General features: G+C 42.5%; 1 protein-coding gene across 3 annotated transcripts in view; it reads right to left on the minus strand.

Annotated features, from left to right (window-relative positions):
- The window catches only part of LRWD1 (leucine rich repeats and WD repeat domain containing 1), a 41,519-nt gene that overhangs the window by 16,912 nt on the left and 4,845 nt on the right, over positions 1-19,762 (minus strand). For 2 of the 3 annotated variants that reach the window (XM_072978265.2, XM_072978264.2), the window contains exons 2-8: positions 14,772-14,914; positions 11,678-11,912; positions 10,166-10,285; positions 8,207-8,359; positions 5,880-6,128; positions 4,539-4,874; positions 1,902-2,028 (exon numbers count right to left, since the gene is read on the minus strand). In XM_072978265.2, coding sequence (XP_072834366.2) covers positions 1,902-2,028; positions 4,539-4,874; positions 5,880-6,128; positions 8,207-8,359; positions 10,166-10,285; positions 11,678-11,912; positions 14,772-14,851 — 1,300 coding nt within the window. In that variant the 5' untranslated portion in view covers positions 14,852-14,914. The remainder of the gene's footprint in view (positions 1-1,901; positions 2,029-4,538; positions 4,875-5,879; positions 6,129-8,206; positions 8,360-10,165; positions 10,286-11,677; positions 11,913-14,771; positions 14,915-19,762) is intronic. The other variant, XM_072978266.2, reaches the window with a different exon arrangement.

The raw sequence follows: 19,762 nt of genomic DNA on the forward strand, positions 1-19,762 counted from the left end.
CAGAACATAGAGCTTATTAGCTAATTCTGGTATTTTCTATGAGTCTATGTATCTTTCTATATTTAGGTACTATAGGGGTGTATAAGTTAAGCTCAGTAGAAATCTTATAGGATGAAGAAATGCTGTAGTGTTTATACTAATGCTTAGGAGCTGTTTACACACCACACTTATGGTTTGTGTTTCTGTTGTACTCATACAGAGAACTGGAATGCCAAGATTCCAGGTTTCATTCCATCTGAACAACGTTTTAAAGTTTTAAAGAATTATACTGCATGTGACAATGAGTTTTGGCTCTCAGCGCAACAAGCAGGCAGGTTTGGTTATTTGAATGCCTCCCTTATTCCCAGTGGCCTGGAACATTCCACATTGGGAGATATCTATTCAGATTTTCCTTTCATGCAAGCTAATTTTACAGGATCAGGTTCAATCTGTGCTCACATGTTTCTGAAAGATCCAAATTTCTGGTTCTTTTTTGATCTATATGCTATCAATTTTCATCCAGGTTATGCTTAAGGGTTTTAAGGATGGAATAATAGTGGGCACCCAAATGTTATTACTGGTGTGCTCACACTAGGGTCATATCCAGGCATTACTGCACAAGAACAGGCATAGCATTTAGGGTCTGACTCGTCGCCTGGAAAAAACGGTTAATGCTACTACATGAATTATGGTAGATATGCAGAGTGAAATACTGTATACCAGTTAAAGTAGCTTTCAGTTAGAGCATCGCTATTTGCTTGCACATACTCATACACGCTTTTGTACTGTAATAGGTTCTCAAAGTATTATTTGCTTCCATACCTTGCAGCATTCTATTGAGCATAAATTAGCTGATTTGTGTGATACCATTATTACCAATAATATTAACACTTCCCTATGGGATGGCTTTGCATACTACTAACATATGGTATTCTTTTACTGATAGTTGGTATTATTTTTATACAATGTATTCCTTCATTGATTAATGTTTTCACTGTTATCAAAAATTTGTACAATCACTGTCTTTATCTGCTAAGCAAATGTATCAAATCTAATATTGTGTGTTACTTTCTAGAGTAGATGAGGATTTTTATGATGAGGTCAATGCACAACATACAGGTTGGGATGACATGGATATTCCCCTCCGTCAATGAAGAGGTTCCATGGACTCAGAAGCCATCAGGAGTCTTACTGGCAGCATTTTGCTTGTCCAAATTATAATAAAAATGGAGGGAATGTAGGAAGTTTTAGTGGAAAGTATTTTGGTCTAGAGTTCCATCTTGTGGCTATTAAGGGATACAGCAGTAGCATTGTTCTATGATTCTCTGTCTGCGCATGTGTGGAATGTGTGGTATGTGTAGAAAAGATAAGTTTCTCTGTCCTCTTTGGCTAAATCTTCTCTTTATGTAAATGATGACACTTAATAAAAAAGGACATGCCTCCGGGGAAGAAGGTAGACATTTTAGAGACATCTTAGAGACATGTTATCTTAGCTAAATACTGCAGTCGTCTGTCTTTCTTTATCAGAGATTCTCTCCCTGTTTTCATTCAACTGTTATTGGGCTGGTCCCATTGGCAGTTCCCTGGGGATTTTTTCCCCACAGTGGTGAAGAACCATGAGAGCAGATGTGAAATAAACCCTCTCTCTTTTATCTCAAATTGTGAGCCCATTTGGGGTAGCTGGGCTGTGCCCACTGGACCCCAGAACCCTTGAGATATGAGTCAGTCATCTCTTCTGGAAGGAGCACACATCAGATTCAGAAAAAGGAAACCAGGGAATGGGGCTTTCTGTAATTAGGGACCAGGGTTCAGGAGATGGCCTTGGCTCGCCCTTGCCATGAAAACCTGCACAGCTACAAATGTTCCCTCTGCCTCTGGCATTTTTCCTTTAGGTCTTCCCTGGGCCGCTTGGCCACGTTCACCTTTTCTGGTGCCACAGTCCAGCGGCGGTTCAAAGACGCAGGCCCATAACTGTGTCTTGAAGTCATCTCTGTTGTTTCCTTTACTGTGACACTGTAGAAAATGAACAGGCTCCAGGCTGATTGTCTCCTATTAAGAAAGCGGGTCATTTTAAAATTATTTATAACGACGAAAGGTACACAAAAAGGCTCCGTAGCCCTTAAAGCACCCTCTGGGCAGTTCACAATTTCATTAGGCAAGCTACCCCATGGCCTCCACTTTCAATGAGTTGGGGACTCAATTTACCGATCTTGGAAGGATGGAAACCTGAGTCAACCTTGAGGCTCCCTGGGATTGAACCCCGGTCATGAGCAGAGTTTTGGCTGCAGGACTGCAGTTTAACCACTGCAGCATAAGGCTCTGTCTGCAAGGCGGACAGCCGTTTCTGTGCCAAGGCAGCTTGTCTTGTTTGCGCACATGAGGCCTATATCCAAATTGCACTTTTGTGCTAAAACCGCCCCCCCCCAAAGGCCCTTGGAAAAGTGAGTATCGCTTAGCTATATTTGTTCATAGATTTCTGTATGCCTTTAAGGCACGGCTGGCAAGTATCTCTCCTGCTGAGTCACACACCTCTTTTTCACAGCAATCTAGGGACACACAAATAACCTGGTTGCCAGATCCCCTGCGTCTGACTTTCTACGCTCAGGAAAGACCTGTGCTTTAACACACTGGTTCTTAACCTTGGGTTACTCAGGAGTTTTGGACTGCAACTCCCAGAAGCCTTCACCACCAACTGTGCTGGCTGGGGTTTCTGGGAGTTGCAGTTCAAAAACATCCGGGTAACAAAGGTTAAGAACCACACACTTGTGGAGAAAGCCAACAAAGGATGGAGAGAATTGGGGGGGGGGGGGAGAATGGGAAAAGTATATGCAGTTGTCTGATATACTGTAAGTGATCACAGTGGAAAAGAGATGTCTATGCAGAACTTGTGGGAAGTTAACTCGGATCCTTACTTGGGATTTTCCCCACTTCCATGCTTGGTACAGCCAGCGTGGTCAAAACGATGACACGGGGTCCATCAGCACCCAGTCCAGGGTGAGTTAAGAAAGGGCCAGCAGTAGCCTCCAAACCTGCATGTGGCCTTTTCAATGATGCTTTCTGCTGTCTTCGGCTTGTTTTGGACCCCAAATAGCTAAATTTGGTAATTGGAAAGATCACTCCTGAGTCTTCCACCCTACACACTGTTCTAATCTAAATTTTCACATCTGTGAAAACGCAACTTTCTTTTTCTAATAAGTATTAAACTGTATTGGTTTGAATAGAACGGCACACACAAAAATAAGCTCTCCAGAAAGGAAATTAACAAAAAAAATTATACTGTATTTTCCTTCTTTTGATTACATATGGATCATGTTTAATCGGATCATTACAATGATGTGCCATGGAGTCAACTTGGACTCATGATAATCCTTTTTGAGAGTACCCAGAAGCGGTTTCCCATTCCCTTCTTCCCTTTACCCTAGAACTTTATTTGATTTATTTTTATTTTTCCCATCTTATAGAATCATTTAATTAATTAGTGGTTATAATTTTTTTAAGAACTTGTCATCCTTATGTTGTAAGCCGCCTAGAGTGGTCGAAATGACTAGATAGGCGCGGTATAAATACAATAAATAAATAAATAAATAAAAATAAAACTATGCAGCCTGTCCCCAAGGACAGTTCTTCCAGGAGTGGGGAATCTAACTCCAGATGTATGGCTTCACAGACAGGTACCCAACTCACTGAGCTATTCAGCCAGAGACTGTATGTCATATACTTGGGTTTTATTTTCATGAGTTCAAATACAGACTCATTTTAACAAAGGGCAAATCTATTGCCAGCTCTGATTAACTGCGTCTATGGAACTCAAATCCTAGAATCATGGAGTGGGGAAGGGGCCTAAGAAGGCCATGGAGTCCAACCCTCTGATCAAGGCAGGAATCCAGATCAAAGTAGATCTGATTGATGGGTGCCCAAATTTCTCTTGAAGTGCTGGAGTGCTCACCACGTCCCAAGGTCACGGCTCCCATTGTTGTGCTGCTCTAACAGTTAAAGAGGTTTTTCATGATATTCAGCCAAAATCTGGCTTCCTTGCAGCTTGAGCCCTTTCTTACATGTCCTGCATTCTGGGGCGATTGAGACCAGATCCTGCCCCTCCTTTGTAGGACTGCTTTTCAAGTCTTTGAAAAGTGCTCTTCTCTCTGTGCTCAGTCGTCTTTTCTCAAGGCTAAACCTGCCCAGTTCTTTCAGCCTTTCCTCCAAGTGTTTGGTTTCCAGTCTCCTGACCATCCTTGTTGCCCTCCTGTGACCTTGCTCCAAATTTTTTTGGTCATCCTTCTTAAAGTGCAGTGTCTAGAACTGGACACTACTCTTCACTGGGGTCTAACCAGTGCTGAATGGGGGGGGGAATACAAGGGGATGAGTACCCCAAAGGACACTAAGATATCGCTAGCCCTCATGCAGGAAGGATTGTGGCATCACCCAAATTTTCTTGCAAGCCCACAAACCCCACTGCACATATCCTCGCGCCCGTGTGTGTACATGAAATGCCATTTCAGAACAAAGCCGCCACTGCCCCCGCCCCGCGAAGCCCTCAGAGGGAACCGCTACGCCCATACCTCGCTTTCCAAGTCCTTGACCGGAGAGCTGCAGACACCTTGTGCATCCTCTTCTTCCTCCTTGTGCTCCTCTTTCTGCTGGCTGGCTCGTTTGTTGCTCTGTGCTTTCGGAAGCCGTCCCCCATTCCGATGGGTCCCTCCAGGGTCCTGGGCGGTCGGGGAATCCTTGGCCTGCGGGCGAGACGATTTTGTGCCCTCAGGACTGCGCTCATCCTGCAAGCGGCTGGGCTTCTTGGGGATGGGAGAGGCTTCCTCCTTGGAACTGCTCCGGGAGCGGGACCTCTTGCTCGCTCCTTTAGAACGAGCGCCTTTCCTCTTGCTAGGGACGCCTGTAGCCTATATTGAAAGAGAACACCAGCAACTTCCAGCTATCGTATTCACTCTCCCAACAAAGAACAAGTGCACATTGATAACTGACTATCAGAGCCTGGACAGTAAGCTAGGATAAAGGAATACAGTAGACCCCCTCCCCCCATCCATAGGATCAGCATCCACAGTTCCACTTAGCTGCTTCAAAGTATTAACTTAAAAAATAATCCCAAAAATACGAGTTTCTAAGGTGTATTATCAAACTTGGCCACTAGAGGGAACCAGAGTATTCTCTCTCTCTCTCTCTCTCTCTCTAGCTATTATCTGTGGTTTCCAGCATCCGTGGGAGCTTGGAACTGATGCACGGATACTGTGGCCCTACTGAACTGCTATCCTGTGGCGGATCACTGCTCAAGTAGGTGGGCCCACCCCAAATATTGGGTGTGTATGTGTGTGTGATTGGTCCCTTGCTTCAGTCATGAGCTGCATAGGCCGTTATCATTACGTTACTTTTCAGAGTACCAAGGGGTTATGTTACTTGCTAGTCAAAAGCCAGGAAGAAAACAATACCCCCCCCCCAATGTTGCCTTTTAAATACAAACAGTAACTGCCCTAGCATGTAACTTGTTATTAATTATTCTTAATATTATCAATTAGATGGAGAGTTTTCACCTGAAAATAAGGGTTTCTTCCTCCAACAACTCCCACACTTTTAGGAGTCTGTGAAAGTCATCTGAGTTCAAAAGAGGCTGGGTCCAGCACTGCTTTATCAGGGAACCTCTATTTTCAAGTTTGTTTGGGTTTTTAAAAAAAGCACACAGAAACACACACACCCATTCTACTTTAAAGGGATTTTTAAAAATGGAACGACAGGTTTCTCTGCATAGCTGAGGATAGAACGATGCTATTTCATTTCCCAAAGCAGCTCCACAGAGCACCTTGGAGCCTTTTAGTTAAACAGGGAGCATGAAACGCATCAAGGGAAGGTGGGCACATTAATTTGATTGGCGGTTCCCTTTGCAGCGTCCTGACCTTAGCAGGGACCTTGCTTTCAGTCTCCACAATATTTTCTGTAATTTCTTCTTCCTCTTCTTTCTCTTTCTCCTCCTCCTCCTCTTCCTCCTTCTCTTCTTCCTCCTCCTCCTCTTCCTCTTCCTCCTCCTCCTCCTCTTCTTCCTCCTCCTCCTCCTCCTCTTCCTCCTCCTCCACTGTTTCTCCTTCTTCAGATTTATTTTCTTGATTGATGAGTGAATTCAGGAATTGTTCTGCAATCATTTTCACCTAATAGGAGAAGGTGGAAACCAGTTAAGCTGTAATAAGACAGTAAGTGCCAAAAGGAAACACTTTTCAAATTCAGCTTGCTCTGAAATACATCACAGAGGTCCCACAATGTTTCTCTTTTTGTCATACGTGCCAAAACAGACTAACACCATTACCCGCTTGAAAACTCTATGAGAGGTGTAAGGGGTGTAAGCAAGTTAATCCTTCCTACTTTCAATGTTAGCTTTCGTGGATCGGGGTGTCCCTGCACCCATGGCTTGTTTGTTAGTGCAGAGAATTTAGAGCCCCAAAAGTTCATGGCAGATAGATTTTGCCAGACGTGTTTCTTAGATTTAAAGTAAGGAAAAAGGCAGGCTGTGCTGGAGGTGTGATTTTAAAGTTAGAGCGGAGGAAGCTGTCAACGCCCGGGCATAATCCATATTATACCTTCCCAAACGGCCTTCCTTTGAAACGACAAGTTTTTATTTGGCTTGTGAAAATGAGATGGTTACGACAATTACTGGCTCTGCAAAGCATAAATAAAGACAGGCTGTATAATTTTTTTCTAGGATAGTGTTCTAAACAGGCTCATTTTCAAGCCACAGACAACTCTTCATCAGGTGTAACACGTAAGACATACTGAAAACTATCTATATGTCACCCTAGGAGCATGATATCATTGCAGAAATTACAGTTGTTTTTCTACAGAAAACGGAAGGCTTTTATACTGCAAACGCTCAACAAATCAACTTGGAAACTGCTGTTGCTCCCATTTATTTCAACAGAATTTACTCTGAATGGAACAAATGGATTGTGGGAGACTTAGAGGAGGAAGGCTACTGACGTCAGCAGGCTGGGCCACGCACAGGATCAGACAGTTGATCCATGCATGGTGCAACTCAGATCAAAGCTGCGGTACGGACAGGAGTTGGGAGAAGGCTTTCTGGCCCTTTTAACAGCCTAACAGACTGGTCCCTTCAAAATCTAAATCAAGAATGTTCCAGGGGTGTCCCACTTTAGCGATCAGGAAACATAAAATGCTAAACAGTTGAACACAGAAGTTCAGCAGAGGTGTCTTCCCATTTACGATATCAACCAAGTATAAAGAATCAGAGCGAGGTTATTCTGGGTAGGTGGGGCTCGTCAGCCTTGGAAGGCAGCCCATCTAGGAGAAGGAAAACTCCAATTTCAAACCTCCACTGCCTTGTGGCTATATCCAGTGATGGAAATGGCTTCAGGAGTAAGGTAAAGGTAAAGGTTCCCCTTGACAATTTTTGTCCAGTCGTGTTTGACTCTAGGGGGTGGTGCTCATCCCCGTTTCCAAGCCATAGAGGCAGCGTTTTGTCCAAAGACAATCTTCCATGGTCACATGGCCAGTGCGACTTAGACACGGAACGCTGTTACCTTCCCACCAAGGTGGTCCCTATTTATCTACTTGCATTTGCATGCTTTTGAACCGCTAGGTTGGCGGGAGCTGGGACAAAGCGACAGGAGCTCACTCCGTCGCGTGGATTCAATCTTACAACTGCTGGTCTTCTGACCCTGCAGCACAGGCTTCTGCGGTTTAGCCCACAGCGACACCACGTTCCTAAACCTCGAGGCAAAATCTGGAGCCAGAGTCTCGGAGGCAGTTCGTGTCATTCTTGCAACTCCTGCAACATCACTGGAACCAGTTGTATTGGCTCTTGCTTTCCATTGGACTATTTCAGTGACGTGGAGAGGGGGGATTTGCTGCTTGGGTAACAGCCTATCCTCCATATTATTCTACCTAGGCTTAGTACTCTGGAGAGCGCGTTACCATGGTCTTTCGAGACTGAAGGATGCCTAAGAATATTCTGATGTTCATGTTACACCAGCCAATCCTTCTACCACTCTGAGATTCTGGCATGCCTCACTGATGCAAAATTCATATAGTCACTGAGGGTTCTCTCCTGACCAGCTGTTCATTTCTCTGTATACCTATATGCATCAGACTAACCTACCTTGAGTGTGAAAGACCTCTAAACCCAGGTATAATCAAGATGCTACGCCAGGGATTAGATGCTGCAGGAAAAACCCAATGTGTACATGCAGGACGGGATTAATGGGTGTGAATTTACCCGCCATCGGGTGAAGTCACTGAGCGAGCTGGGTCCGTAGGCGACATGGGCTTGTGCAGACCTGATGAACTTTTTCCTGATTGATTTCAACTGCTCAGGGGACAATGTTTTCGGTAATTGGTTCCGGAAGTTTTTCCCCCAGTGAGCTGAGACCTACATAAAACAGAAAGTATATCTGCTTGAAATACAACACACAGGATAATGACCTGCAGTAACTTTGCCATGCATGAAACACTCTGGGAATCGAGATGTTTCGCAGAGGCCCTGCTTAAATCCCATCTCTCATGAAATAGGCAACTCTGTGTTCTCTTCCTGCCTGCAACACAGTGGATATTCACCAGGCTGTTACCTTTTACATGTTTTTATTTAGTCAGTTTCAGAGTGATGGGGTTTTCTTTCCTACCAAATACTTTTATTCTTTTGGAATCAACACATCCTTATCATGTTGAAATTATAAAAATAGGCACATAATAGAAATTAGTCTTCTCCAAACTTATGTCCTAGACATCGTCTAGAGGGGTGGGGTATAAATGTAATTAATTAATTAAGTAAATAAATGTGTTTAGGATAATGGCTGGAGAGACCAGTGACAATAATCCAAGTTCCTTCCAACTCAGCAGTTCTAGCATTTTATAACTCTTGTCATTTCAGACTACTAACCCTGCAGAGTAGAGCTGTGATCTGAAAACATTCAGAGAATATCATGCAAAAAGCTGCAATGGCTTGCACAGCTATTGACAATTAAAAAAAACAAACCCTACTTCATCTGCTCTTTTCCTGGCATTTTACTGCTCTTTCTTTTCCAAGTTAAAATCTGAACTATTTTAATCCTGATCTAAAAGCTGAGTATTTTTTCCCCTAAATACATATCAGTGTATGTTACCAAGAATGATGAAAACACAAAGAGGGGAAGAGAGGACACCGAAACGCTAGATGAGACAGGAATTCTTCAGAAAGATCCATTTATGTAGAGCAATGCCTCATCGTTCTTAACAGACTGATTTCTCTTATTCCCTTTTAGCAGCTTTCTCCTCTGCTGATTCCTTTAAAGGGAACATCAAAGGGGCAGGGAGGTATGATGATGAAATCAAGTGATAGTAAGATTCCCTGAAATGTCCACCTTTCCTGAGAAACACTCATTTTATACCTTATAGTGAGTTGTCCCTCCCACCAACCTTGATGATCAAGAATTTACAGCAATTTTTCTTTAAGTATCCAGACAATCCAAGGTATTTGAGGGTGGCTTGAATGGGCAATCAAGACTCATCCGTTTTACAAATGCCCTCTGCTGAAGGGGAGAACTGGTTTGTCCGCTCACCCATGGTGATGGAGCTACCAAAAATGTTATAAGGCAGTGGTCCCCAACCTTGGGCCTCCAGATGTTCTTGGACTACAACTCCCTGAAGCCTTCACCACCACCTCTGCTGGCCAGGATTTCTGGGAGTTGAAGTCCAAGAACATCTGGAGGCCCAAGGTTGGGGACCACTGTTATAACGAACATCTCTCCTTCAAAACAGCTCAGTGGTTTAAGTCTCTGGCTGCAGGGCGAGACGCTGGGAGTTCGATTCCCCCCTGGGCCTCCTTGACAGAGGATGGACTCAATGATCCACAGGGTCCCTTCTAGCTCTGCAGTTTTAAGGTTATTATCATTATAATTATTATTACTACCCTGTTTCCCTGAAAATAAGCCCTAGTATGATTTTTCAGGATGCTCATAATATAAGCCCTAATCCCAAAAATAAGTGAAATCCTGCCCTCCACCCTTGTGCAGCAACCAGAAGATGACATGACTGCATTTGAATAAATGTAGATTGTTGAACATGAAAAAAACATCCCCTGTAAATAAGCCCTAATGTGTTTTTTGGAGCAAAAATTAATATAAGACCCTGTCTTATTTTTGGGGAAACATGGTACTACTACTACAATCCACCCATATGGCACTGCCTTTCCTGAACTTACCCGGCTAGTCAACTCTCGGCTGTTGACAACTCTCACGTGATTGGCCAGCTTGGTGATATCTTTGCCGTTTAATTGCCGGAGATTCCGCAGAAGAAACATGACCTTATAGTCATCGCTGGGCTACAAAAGAGGAAAGATCTGAGCGTGATACATTTGATCGCTGGCAGTCTGCTGCCGTGGGAGAGCAAAGTCACTTTATGAATTAAAGACCCTTCTGTTTCTGGGAAATGCCACGTGGTTCTATAGGATTTAGGACAGTAAAATTATAACTCTGTTCTGCATCTTTCTGAATACAGGTAGAGTAGCAGGAAAGGTCTTTGTAGGGCTTATGAACCCTCTAAGAAGTTGGACAGCCTAACTCTGTTGGCTTCATAGTACCCTAAGAGTTCATTTCCTGCTTCATTTCTAATTCCTAGGTCAAATTTTCCAACAATGTTTGCTTTTGTTTCATTTCCAGCTTCTGTATACTGATTCATAGTACATCCTTATGGGCACATACATACAGGCTTCCCATTTCTTCTTCAGCATCTGTACCTAGAGAGATAGTTAGGCCACATGCTTTCCATGAAGTGTGACTGATATTAACCAATCAGACTTTGCTCTATATAGCCCATAACTGCTTGTGCTACATCTCGCCTCACTATCAAAGCAACACTGTTTCTTTTAAGTCTGTCATATCCTTGAGTACAATCATTTGTAACTTTGTAACAAATTAAAATTGTTCTATCTGAGTCCATTTACTTTGTTCAAACCAAGTACTGTAGCACAATCGTAAATGTTCTTGTTTCACATGGCTGAGCTCAGTTTGATTAATAATCCTCCTATTGCACATTTCATGCTGCTCTGATCCTCTCACAGAGGGGAGCAAAATACAAATCATTTGAAATAATGAATCTCATGAAAGGAGACCCCATCCCGATTTCTGGGATTTGAGTACTCAGCCATAAAGTTCAAGAAGACATTTATTTCAGCTTATTTTGTATAAGTGACATGGCAAAACTATTAGGATATGGTATTGGTATTTTTAATACAGTAAGATCCCCATATTCATGGGGGATCGGTTCCAAGTCCCCTACAGAGGTTGAAAAACGCGGATTATAACAAACGCTATTATAATAGTGAATGCATGTTCTCTGGCTCCCTTTCGTGGTCAGTTCCGGTAATGATATGATGGAAATCTCTCTCTTGTTCATGCGTGCGTGAACTCTATACAGGCATGGTTTCTGGCTCTCTCTAATGGCCAGTCCTAACTTCATCTTTAAAAATAAAATATTTTAAACTTTCCAAAATTGTGGATAAGTGAATCTGCGGATACTGACCCCATGGGGCCCTACGTCTAAGTTACTAGATTTATTTCACAAATAAAGTATACAATCCTTATCACCATTATCATTATTCCGCTCATCCTCATCCCGCTCTTCCACTGTAAGATAAAAGGTTTGTGGAAAGATGACACCAGTTAGCGACTGGGAAGTTCAGACAGCCTCTGCAGGGCAAAATACGTAGACTCACTGTCAGGTATCCATTGTTCAGGTAAGTCAACTCCTCCAGCTGTGGGAACTGCTGCAGAGCGATCACATCTTCCAGGTGGTTATTGTTGCAGTTCAGGACCCGGAGGTTCGGCAAGCTGAGGTTGTCAGGCAGCCTCTCCAACAGGTTATCAGAAAGGTCCAGTTCTTGGAGGTGGCGGAGATGAGAAAACAATTGGGGTTCCAGATCTTCCGTGGTTATCTGCAACCTGGACAAGCTAAGAAGGGAGGGAAATGCAGACACTTGACCGAGTTCCGTTCCATCCAGCATTTGGCATCACCTCATGCTAAGGAAGACATCCCAAGAGCGAACACACCTAATCCTTTGGGACGAAAACCCTCTTCTCCTGCAGACTTTTAGCTGGAGAAGAGTGTGCCATTCGGCTGAGAAAATACCTCTCCACACTCTGGCTTTTAATGCTGTCTAAAACAGCAGTGGCCTTTTCTGCAGCCACATCTCGCACGGTTGGCTCATAATTCAGCTTACGATCTACAACAACGAGATTTAGGACACAGTGGTTAAATGGCAGTCCTACAGCCTGAACTCTGCTCATCCCCCAGGTTCAGTCCCAGGTAGCCGGCTAAAGGTTGACTCAGCCTTCCATCTTTCCAAGCTTGGTTAATTGAGTCCCCAGCTCATGGTGGGCCATGTGTAGCCTGCATAATTAAATTGCAAACAGCCCAAGGAGTGCTTTAAACACTATGGGGCAGCATATAAGCAGCACACTTTGCTTTGATTACTATTCACTATTAACAGAGCAGACAATGATCTTTATTTTACAACTCGAAGCTGTTAAAGTTGCTATTTTGATAAATGTTTTATATTCCTATTTTTGGTTAACTGCACTCTATATATTATTGTTCTCTCGTGTTTATATGTTCACGAGCTGCACAGTGGCAGAGAAAAAGGCAATTCAAAGGGTGATTAAGACGGCCCAAAACATCATTGGCTGTTCACTCCTCTCTTTGGAAGAATTGTACAAGAACAGATGTAAGAGGAAGATATCTAACGTACTGAAAGACTCCTCTCATCCGGGACATCAGCTCTTTAAACTATTACCATTGAGAAGGAGATTCAGGGTATTGAAAGCAAGGACAAGCAGATTCAAGAACAGCTTTTACCCAAGTGCAATATTGAGTTTAAATGCGGGGTCATAAGTTTTTTAATTGCTGGGAGAAACGGGGTATCTATATTTGTATGGTGAGTGTTGTGTATATTTTAACTTTTTTTGTAGTGGTGTTGTCCAGTTTTACCTTGGGGAAGAGCACCTCATTTCGTTGCACCCACTTGTGAGTGCAATGACAAATAAATTTCTTATGTCTTATGTCTTTATATCTGCTTTGAAGGGACTTCACCTCAAAAGATAGCATAACATATTCTAAATTACAGCCACCACCATAATGATCTTCATCACTACAGATAGTGGTTATGTTCAGTGACCTAGAGTTCAGAGTGAGAAGTAGGGTGGCCATATTTGCTGATGACGGAGAGACATTTTGAGTGATGACAAGAAAAAACAGAGTATGAAAAGCTTCAAAAGGATCTTTTCAAACAGGCACTAACATGGCAAATGAGATTCAGTGTAAGCTCATATAAAGTGATACATATGGCGGGGGGGGATGACAGAATCCCAGGTTCACAAAAACATTGCTGGAATCTCAGCTAGTATTGACTGAATGAGGGGGGGGGGGAAGAACTTAGCGCTGAGGTAGGTAATTAGTTCAAAATGCCAAACTAGTGTGCAAACTGCTTTTTTTTAAAAAAGCCAACATTCCACATTGAGCATAATTATTAATTGCATGCCATCAAGGTGATTTCAACTTATGGTAACCTTTGCCAGGATATTCTAGGTAGAGAATACAGTGGCGCCTCGCTTAACAATGATAATCCATTCCAGGAAAATCGCTGTGAAGCGAAAACATCGTAAAGCGAAATTAAAAACCCCATTGAAACGCATTGAAAACCGTTCAATGCATTCCAATGGGGTAAAAATTCACCATCCAGTGAAGATCCTCCATACGGCGGCCATTTTCGGTGCCTGTATAGTGAGGAATCCGTCCCTAAGCACAGCGGGGAGCCATTTTAAGCACCCGGTGGCCATTTTGAAACCCTGACGGTCAGCTGTTTTTGATCATCGTAAAGCGAAAATCGGTTCCCAAAGCAGGGAACCGATCATCACTAAGTGAAATTCCCCCATTTAGACCATTGTTTTGCGATCGCAATTGCAGATTTGTCATAATGCGGGGCAATCATTAAGCGGGTCTCGACTGTACACAGAACTGGTTCTACTATTCCTTTCTTCTGGGACTGTGCTGCTTGCCCAAGGCCACCCAGGCTGGCTCTTCTCCTGGGAGGCCCAGTGGGGGAACTGAACTCTCAACCTCTGGCTCTGCATCCAGGTACCTAACTCACTGAGCTATCCAGCCAGCTTGTAATTGTTGCAGGAACCAAAAACAAAACTGTGAATACTATACTTTTCTTACAGAAACCTGTCGTGCCATCTGAACTATTCTGTGTTAGGAGTGCTGGTCACTGTGTGCAGAAAGTTGTGCTGCTGAAAAAGATGCAGAAAAGGGGTACCAACATTATGAAAGGGCTGGTGTAACTCCCCTGTGAAGAGCCTTGGGAAAAAGATGCACAAGGGGAAACATCATCAATGTGTACATAATGATGCACTGTTGGGAGAAATATCTCTGATATGCCAAGAATCATGGAGTTCAAAAGGGCCAACTCCCTGCTCAAGGCACGAACCCAAATCTCAACAGATCTGACTGAAAGCACTATGAAGAAACCCACATTCTGTCTGCATGGGTCAAATTGTTTCGGTTTGGCAGAACGCATGACATGGAAATGTTTGCTGAGCCTTGCATATTTGTGATGTAATTTGATTTTCTCAACCTCAAACTATAACACTGAATTGGGGAGGGGGGTTGCCCCAGCTATGTTTCCCCCACAACTGAACTTACTGTGTAGATTTAGCAATACTGTGATCACTTGACCAAAGTAGTTACGAGCTTTTTTTTTTTTTCAAAAACAGAGACCTCTGAGTTTTTCGACATAGAACGGCAGCACTTACTTCAAAGTTTTGATCTTTCTCAGCCTTGTAGATTTCGGCACAGCTCTTTCCAGCAGAAGTTCTGTTGTTATTTTGGACATTTTCGGTCTGTTCTGTGTTTCTCCAGCCCCAAAGTGGTGTGATATCTTTCTTTAAAAATCTCCCTAGCAGAGAGGAACAGAGGTTAATAGCAGAACCCTACTGGCCAATGCAGAATAACTTTTTCACAAGTAAGCAGATCTGGGACTGCAGCTAAAACAACTGCCTAAAGATGGACTTGACAAAAAGATTCTGTTTGTACAACTGATTTTGCTCGATTATACAGTCCTTCTGTAATCCATAACATAGCCTTCATTATCCCCTGAAGACCAAGAAGACAGCAATGAGCTACTGAAAACATAGTAGACTGCAGTATCTGTGGAACATTGGTTCCAAACCTTACCAGGGATGCCAAAAAACATGAAAGTATCAAATGCTATACATTGCATGGTCCGGTAAATACACGCTTGAAATATATACAAATACACATTTCTGAGGGTTTTTTTAATTTAGTATTTTCAGGCAGTGGATAAATGAATCAGTGGATACTGATCCCGCAGATGGAGGGGGCCTACTATACTTGTAATCTGCATAAGGAGCTGTTGGGTCGCAGACAGAACAAACAGCTCACAAAAATCTGAGCCAAGGACTATTTTGGAGAGTCACACTGAACGCATACACAGGAGATGACAAACTGGAAGTCTCCCTGGCTGGGAACAACATAATCCCCAGACACGGAAGCACAAATCACACAACTTTCATCTGTGGGATTGCTCAGATTCAGAGATCTGGCTTGCCTCTCCCCTAAAAAGCCAGACAAATACACCTGAAGCAATCCTAGTCTATAATGATGCCCGATTATGGTATTCTGGCTTGTCAGGGGAGGGATAAGCCTGAATGGCATAGTCAGACATAACGGCAAACAAATCATGAACAGAAAGATCTGTTTCGTTCCGTTGCTCCTGCTTCAGACAGGAGCTATTTGGCAGTATCTACCAGTACACTGGTCCGCTTGATCAAAAAGCAAATTAAAAATATAATAATGTTGACACATTAAAACTTGCACGTTGTGATGCTCTCTTGCCTTTGTAAAATAAATCAAACCTACATTTGTCTCTGTTCTTCAAACCTGCTTAGTGTCACAAAGTAAACTTTTCTACAAGTCCTTATTTACTCTGTAGGGCCGGACCGTTCTTGTGGACTGAGCATCAAAAAAGGTCACATTCCACTCAGTGCCGGTGGGAAGTTGAATGTAATATTTAATTAATATTCAATTTTTCCACCAGTGGAAATCCTGCCCTGTGTGCGTAGAGTTCTGGCCACAAGTGGAATCAAATGGTGGCAACATGGGCTGTGGGTGTTCAGCCCTGATGCCGCGCTGTGCAGCCATGCAGCTCAGAGGGAATGCTGCTTGCACCATAACTTTATCATACACATTGACAATGATACCACAGCAAAAACTATAACGTTTCTGATGTGTAAGGACCACTTTCCCTTACTATTACATTACTTTTCTCCACCAAGTATTGGCAATAAACTTTTTTAGTAGTTTTTGTCATGAATTTGCTTATGAAAGATGAAGAGTGATTTATTTTATAGGAGCGAACTTAGGCTAAAAATCCGTTCGTGTCTGTGTGCAAGTTAGATCGAAGCAAGATCTCCAAGGTCAGTTCTTTTGCAGTAGAAAAAACTATGAAGAACAAGGTGACTGTTATCTAGTAGCCAGGCAACTATCTCAACTCAGACGGACAAGGACATCAAAGCTTGATTTAAGAGAGATGGGAGGAAAGAGAAACCGAGGAGAAGATGGTCGGAGAGACAGCCTGGACGACTGCCCGAACGCAGCAAGAGAATTCCAGCACGGAAGAATGAACGACAGAAGAAAAGCTACAAAAGGATCTTATTTTTCAAATTAACAGTAAGATAAAACTCTGTTTGGAAATGTAGTTAGCTAATTTGTTATTTTGATTTTTTATAGAGGAAAATGTCTTGTGGTGATGGCTGGGGTCTTTTGAAAATGATTGTTTATGTAAAGATGTCATGTTTTGCTCATTTAAATTCATTTATAGCTAATCTCTATTTTTCTAATAAAATATAAAAAGGCTGATTGTCTGAAGGTTGGCTTCTTGCAATAGACCATAAGCTATTGATTTGTTTAATCAGGCCAAGTTCATGCTACCAATTTAGGGTCCTACCTATAAGAGAGGAGGAAGATTAAATATTCTAGAACTCCTGGAAGTTGTTCTTTCTAAAAATTGGATCAGACTTGGGAGAAGGGGTGAAACAGTTGCCTAGGGTAAAATTAAAGGACCCAGTTTTACCTGATAAGGGACTGATCATTCCGGACACCTCTCTGTTCCGTGTAAAAGCAGATTCTTAGGAAGCTCGCTTTTACGACAGTTTTTTCTATTGATATTAAAATATTTATTTGGGATCTTTCTGACTTGCTATTAAACCTTTTATTCTCTGCAGGCTTAAGCTACATTCTCTGCTTTGCTGAGTTTCTCTCTCTCTCTCTCTCTCTCTCTTTAAGAAGGGAAAGATAGTGTATGGTTGTCCCCTTGGTACAAACCATTTTATATCGCTCACTCGCTCGCTCGCTCGCTCGCTCGCTCATTCGTTCATTCATTCATTCATTCATTCATTCATTCATTCATTCATTCATTCATTCATTCATCTATCTGCCGTTGTCTCCTAAGGAATCCAAGGAACCTTATAGTATTAGAAGAAACAAAGTTAAAAACCAAATCATAAATTACTACAATAGTTTAAAAAGCATTTTAAAAGTATTATATTAAAACTCATAATGAGAACAATATTAAAGGCACAAATAAAAGGGAATAAAATGCTCCCTTTAAAAAAAATCCCCTTGGTCAAAGAAAGCCAGCCTGAAGAGAAAGGTATTCCCCTGCTTGCAGAAGGATAGTCACGAGGGGGGCTAGCATGGCCTCCAGTGGGAGGGAGTTCCAAAGTCTGGGAACAATCACCGAGAAGGCCCTCTCCTGAGTCTCCACCAAACACACCTCATAAAGAGAGACACGGCCATTGAAATAGCTTGGACACAACCTTTTAGGGCTTTATAGGTTAAAACTAGCACTCTGAATTGAAGCAGTCCATATCAGGATTCTGGCCCATCAGTTGGTGATCACTGTTCAAGCATGCCCATTTATTTCAGACAAGGTGCTCCGAGATGTGCTGACTTTATTGTACTGCACAAACTGAGTGTATTTATTTGCTGTGTTTACAAGTTACATTTCTATCCTGCCTTTTCTTCAGTGACATGACATGGTTCTCTTCCTCCCCGTTTTACCTTGGCCACAATAAGGTGAGATCGATCAGGCTGTGCGAGAGCCCAAAGTCAACCAGAAGGAGTCAAAGCAGCAACGTGGGAATGTTGGGCTAAATGCACAAAGGATCTGACTCAATATTATGCAAAATGTCCTTTGTTTAATTATGTTGCAAATGCCCCAGAGAGTGCTCTAAGCACTATGGGATGGAACAGAAGTTGAATCAATCAACTAACCCATTTCCTAGCTTCTTAAGACTTCTCCCTACCAATACTGCCTACGCACCCTTCACTGATGACTCGTCCCAATTCTGCCTGTATGCACCAGTTTTAAACCTCAGCTGATATAAAGGCTTTTTATGCAGTCACACATCTTTCAACAATACCCACTTTTCCTTCTTGCTGAAATTCTTTACAGCCCTGCCTATAGTATCTTGCCTTTAAGACACTTCCATTTGACCATGAAATTTCACCAATATGGGTTGTTGTAGGTTTTGGACAGACAGAATTCCTACTCCAGTCTCTGAAGATGCCGGCCACAGAGACTGGCGAAACATTAGAAAGAAAAACCTCCAGAACACGGCCTAACAGCCTGAAAAACCTACAACTACCATCAGATCATGGCCGTGAAAGCCTTTGAGAATACCTTTCACCAATATCGTCTTAAGCTCATTAAAAGCGACTTTCATGAAACCCAGCAGGCATCTTCAGCTAAATTCAGTTTTTGTTTTCCTCAGTATAACAAATCCTAAATGGATATGGTGACTACTTCACGGAACAGCTCCTCCTCCTTATTGTTGAGATTAAAATCCAGGACAGCTGATCACTTTGTTGCTTCTTCTAAGTACTGGAAAGTGAAATGGCCAGCAAAGCAATTATGAATTCATTTGATCTTAAGTTATTGACATCAACAGATGTCAGGAGAGATGAAGTCTTCCATCTTTTTCTCCTTTTCCAACATGGAATAATCTGATCCTAGGGAAGTATCATTCAAGTTTTCAATCTCACTTGAAGTCTGAAGCAACCCCCTATTGTTTCCCTATCCTTTCATTTTGTACCTCAACAGTTCTTCCATACTCCAGTTCATAACTTCCTCAAAAGGACCACATGGATTTATTTGTTTGTCACATCCCTTACTTGAAATTCTACTCTTTCTTCACTCCTGTTGAGTCCACTATGTTTTTAAAAGTTATATTACTCTCCAGCTATGCATATCACCCATCATATTTGCTTGCCTGTGTTAAAAGTTCAAGTTTGTCTTATTTCCTATGGTCAATGCATTAGTATAAAGACATCTTTAAAAAAAGTCATTCCTTCTGATAATTTCCTTATCACTGAGCCACTGTCTTGTGCATCACTGTGACTTTTCTCTCCAGTGTGTTTGCTGTCTCCATCTTCTGGCATACGCTCCTGATCAGAAGGACTTAAAGCCCTCCTGAACAGGTTTGCTGGACTCCTGCTAAATACATTCCTTCTATCCCCAGTAAGATTTGACACATTTTTTGCTAGGAATTCTTCATCATGGAAGTACACACTGTGATTCAAGAAGCCAAAGTTTCCTCAAAGGTAACATCCATGCATTCAATTTTCTGTATTCATCCATCTCCTCCTGGATCATGATGACCAGCAGGAAGCCATGTTGAAATAACCACCTGTGCCTCAAGATCATTCACATTAGCAATAGCAA

The sequence above is a fragment of the Pogona vitticeps genome, chromosome 7 (genome assembly GCF_051106095.1).
Source record: "Pogona vitticeps strain Pit_001003342236 chromosome 7, PviZW2.1, whole genome shotgun sequence".
Taxonomy (NCBI): domain Eukaryota; kingdom Metazoa; phylum Chordata; class Lepidosauria; order Squamata; family Agamidae; genus Pogona; species Pogona vitticeps.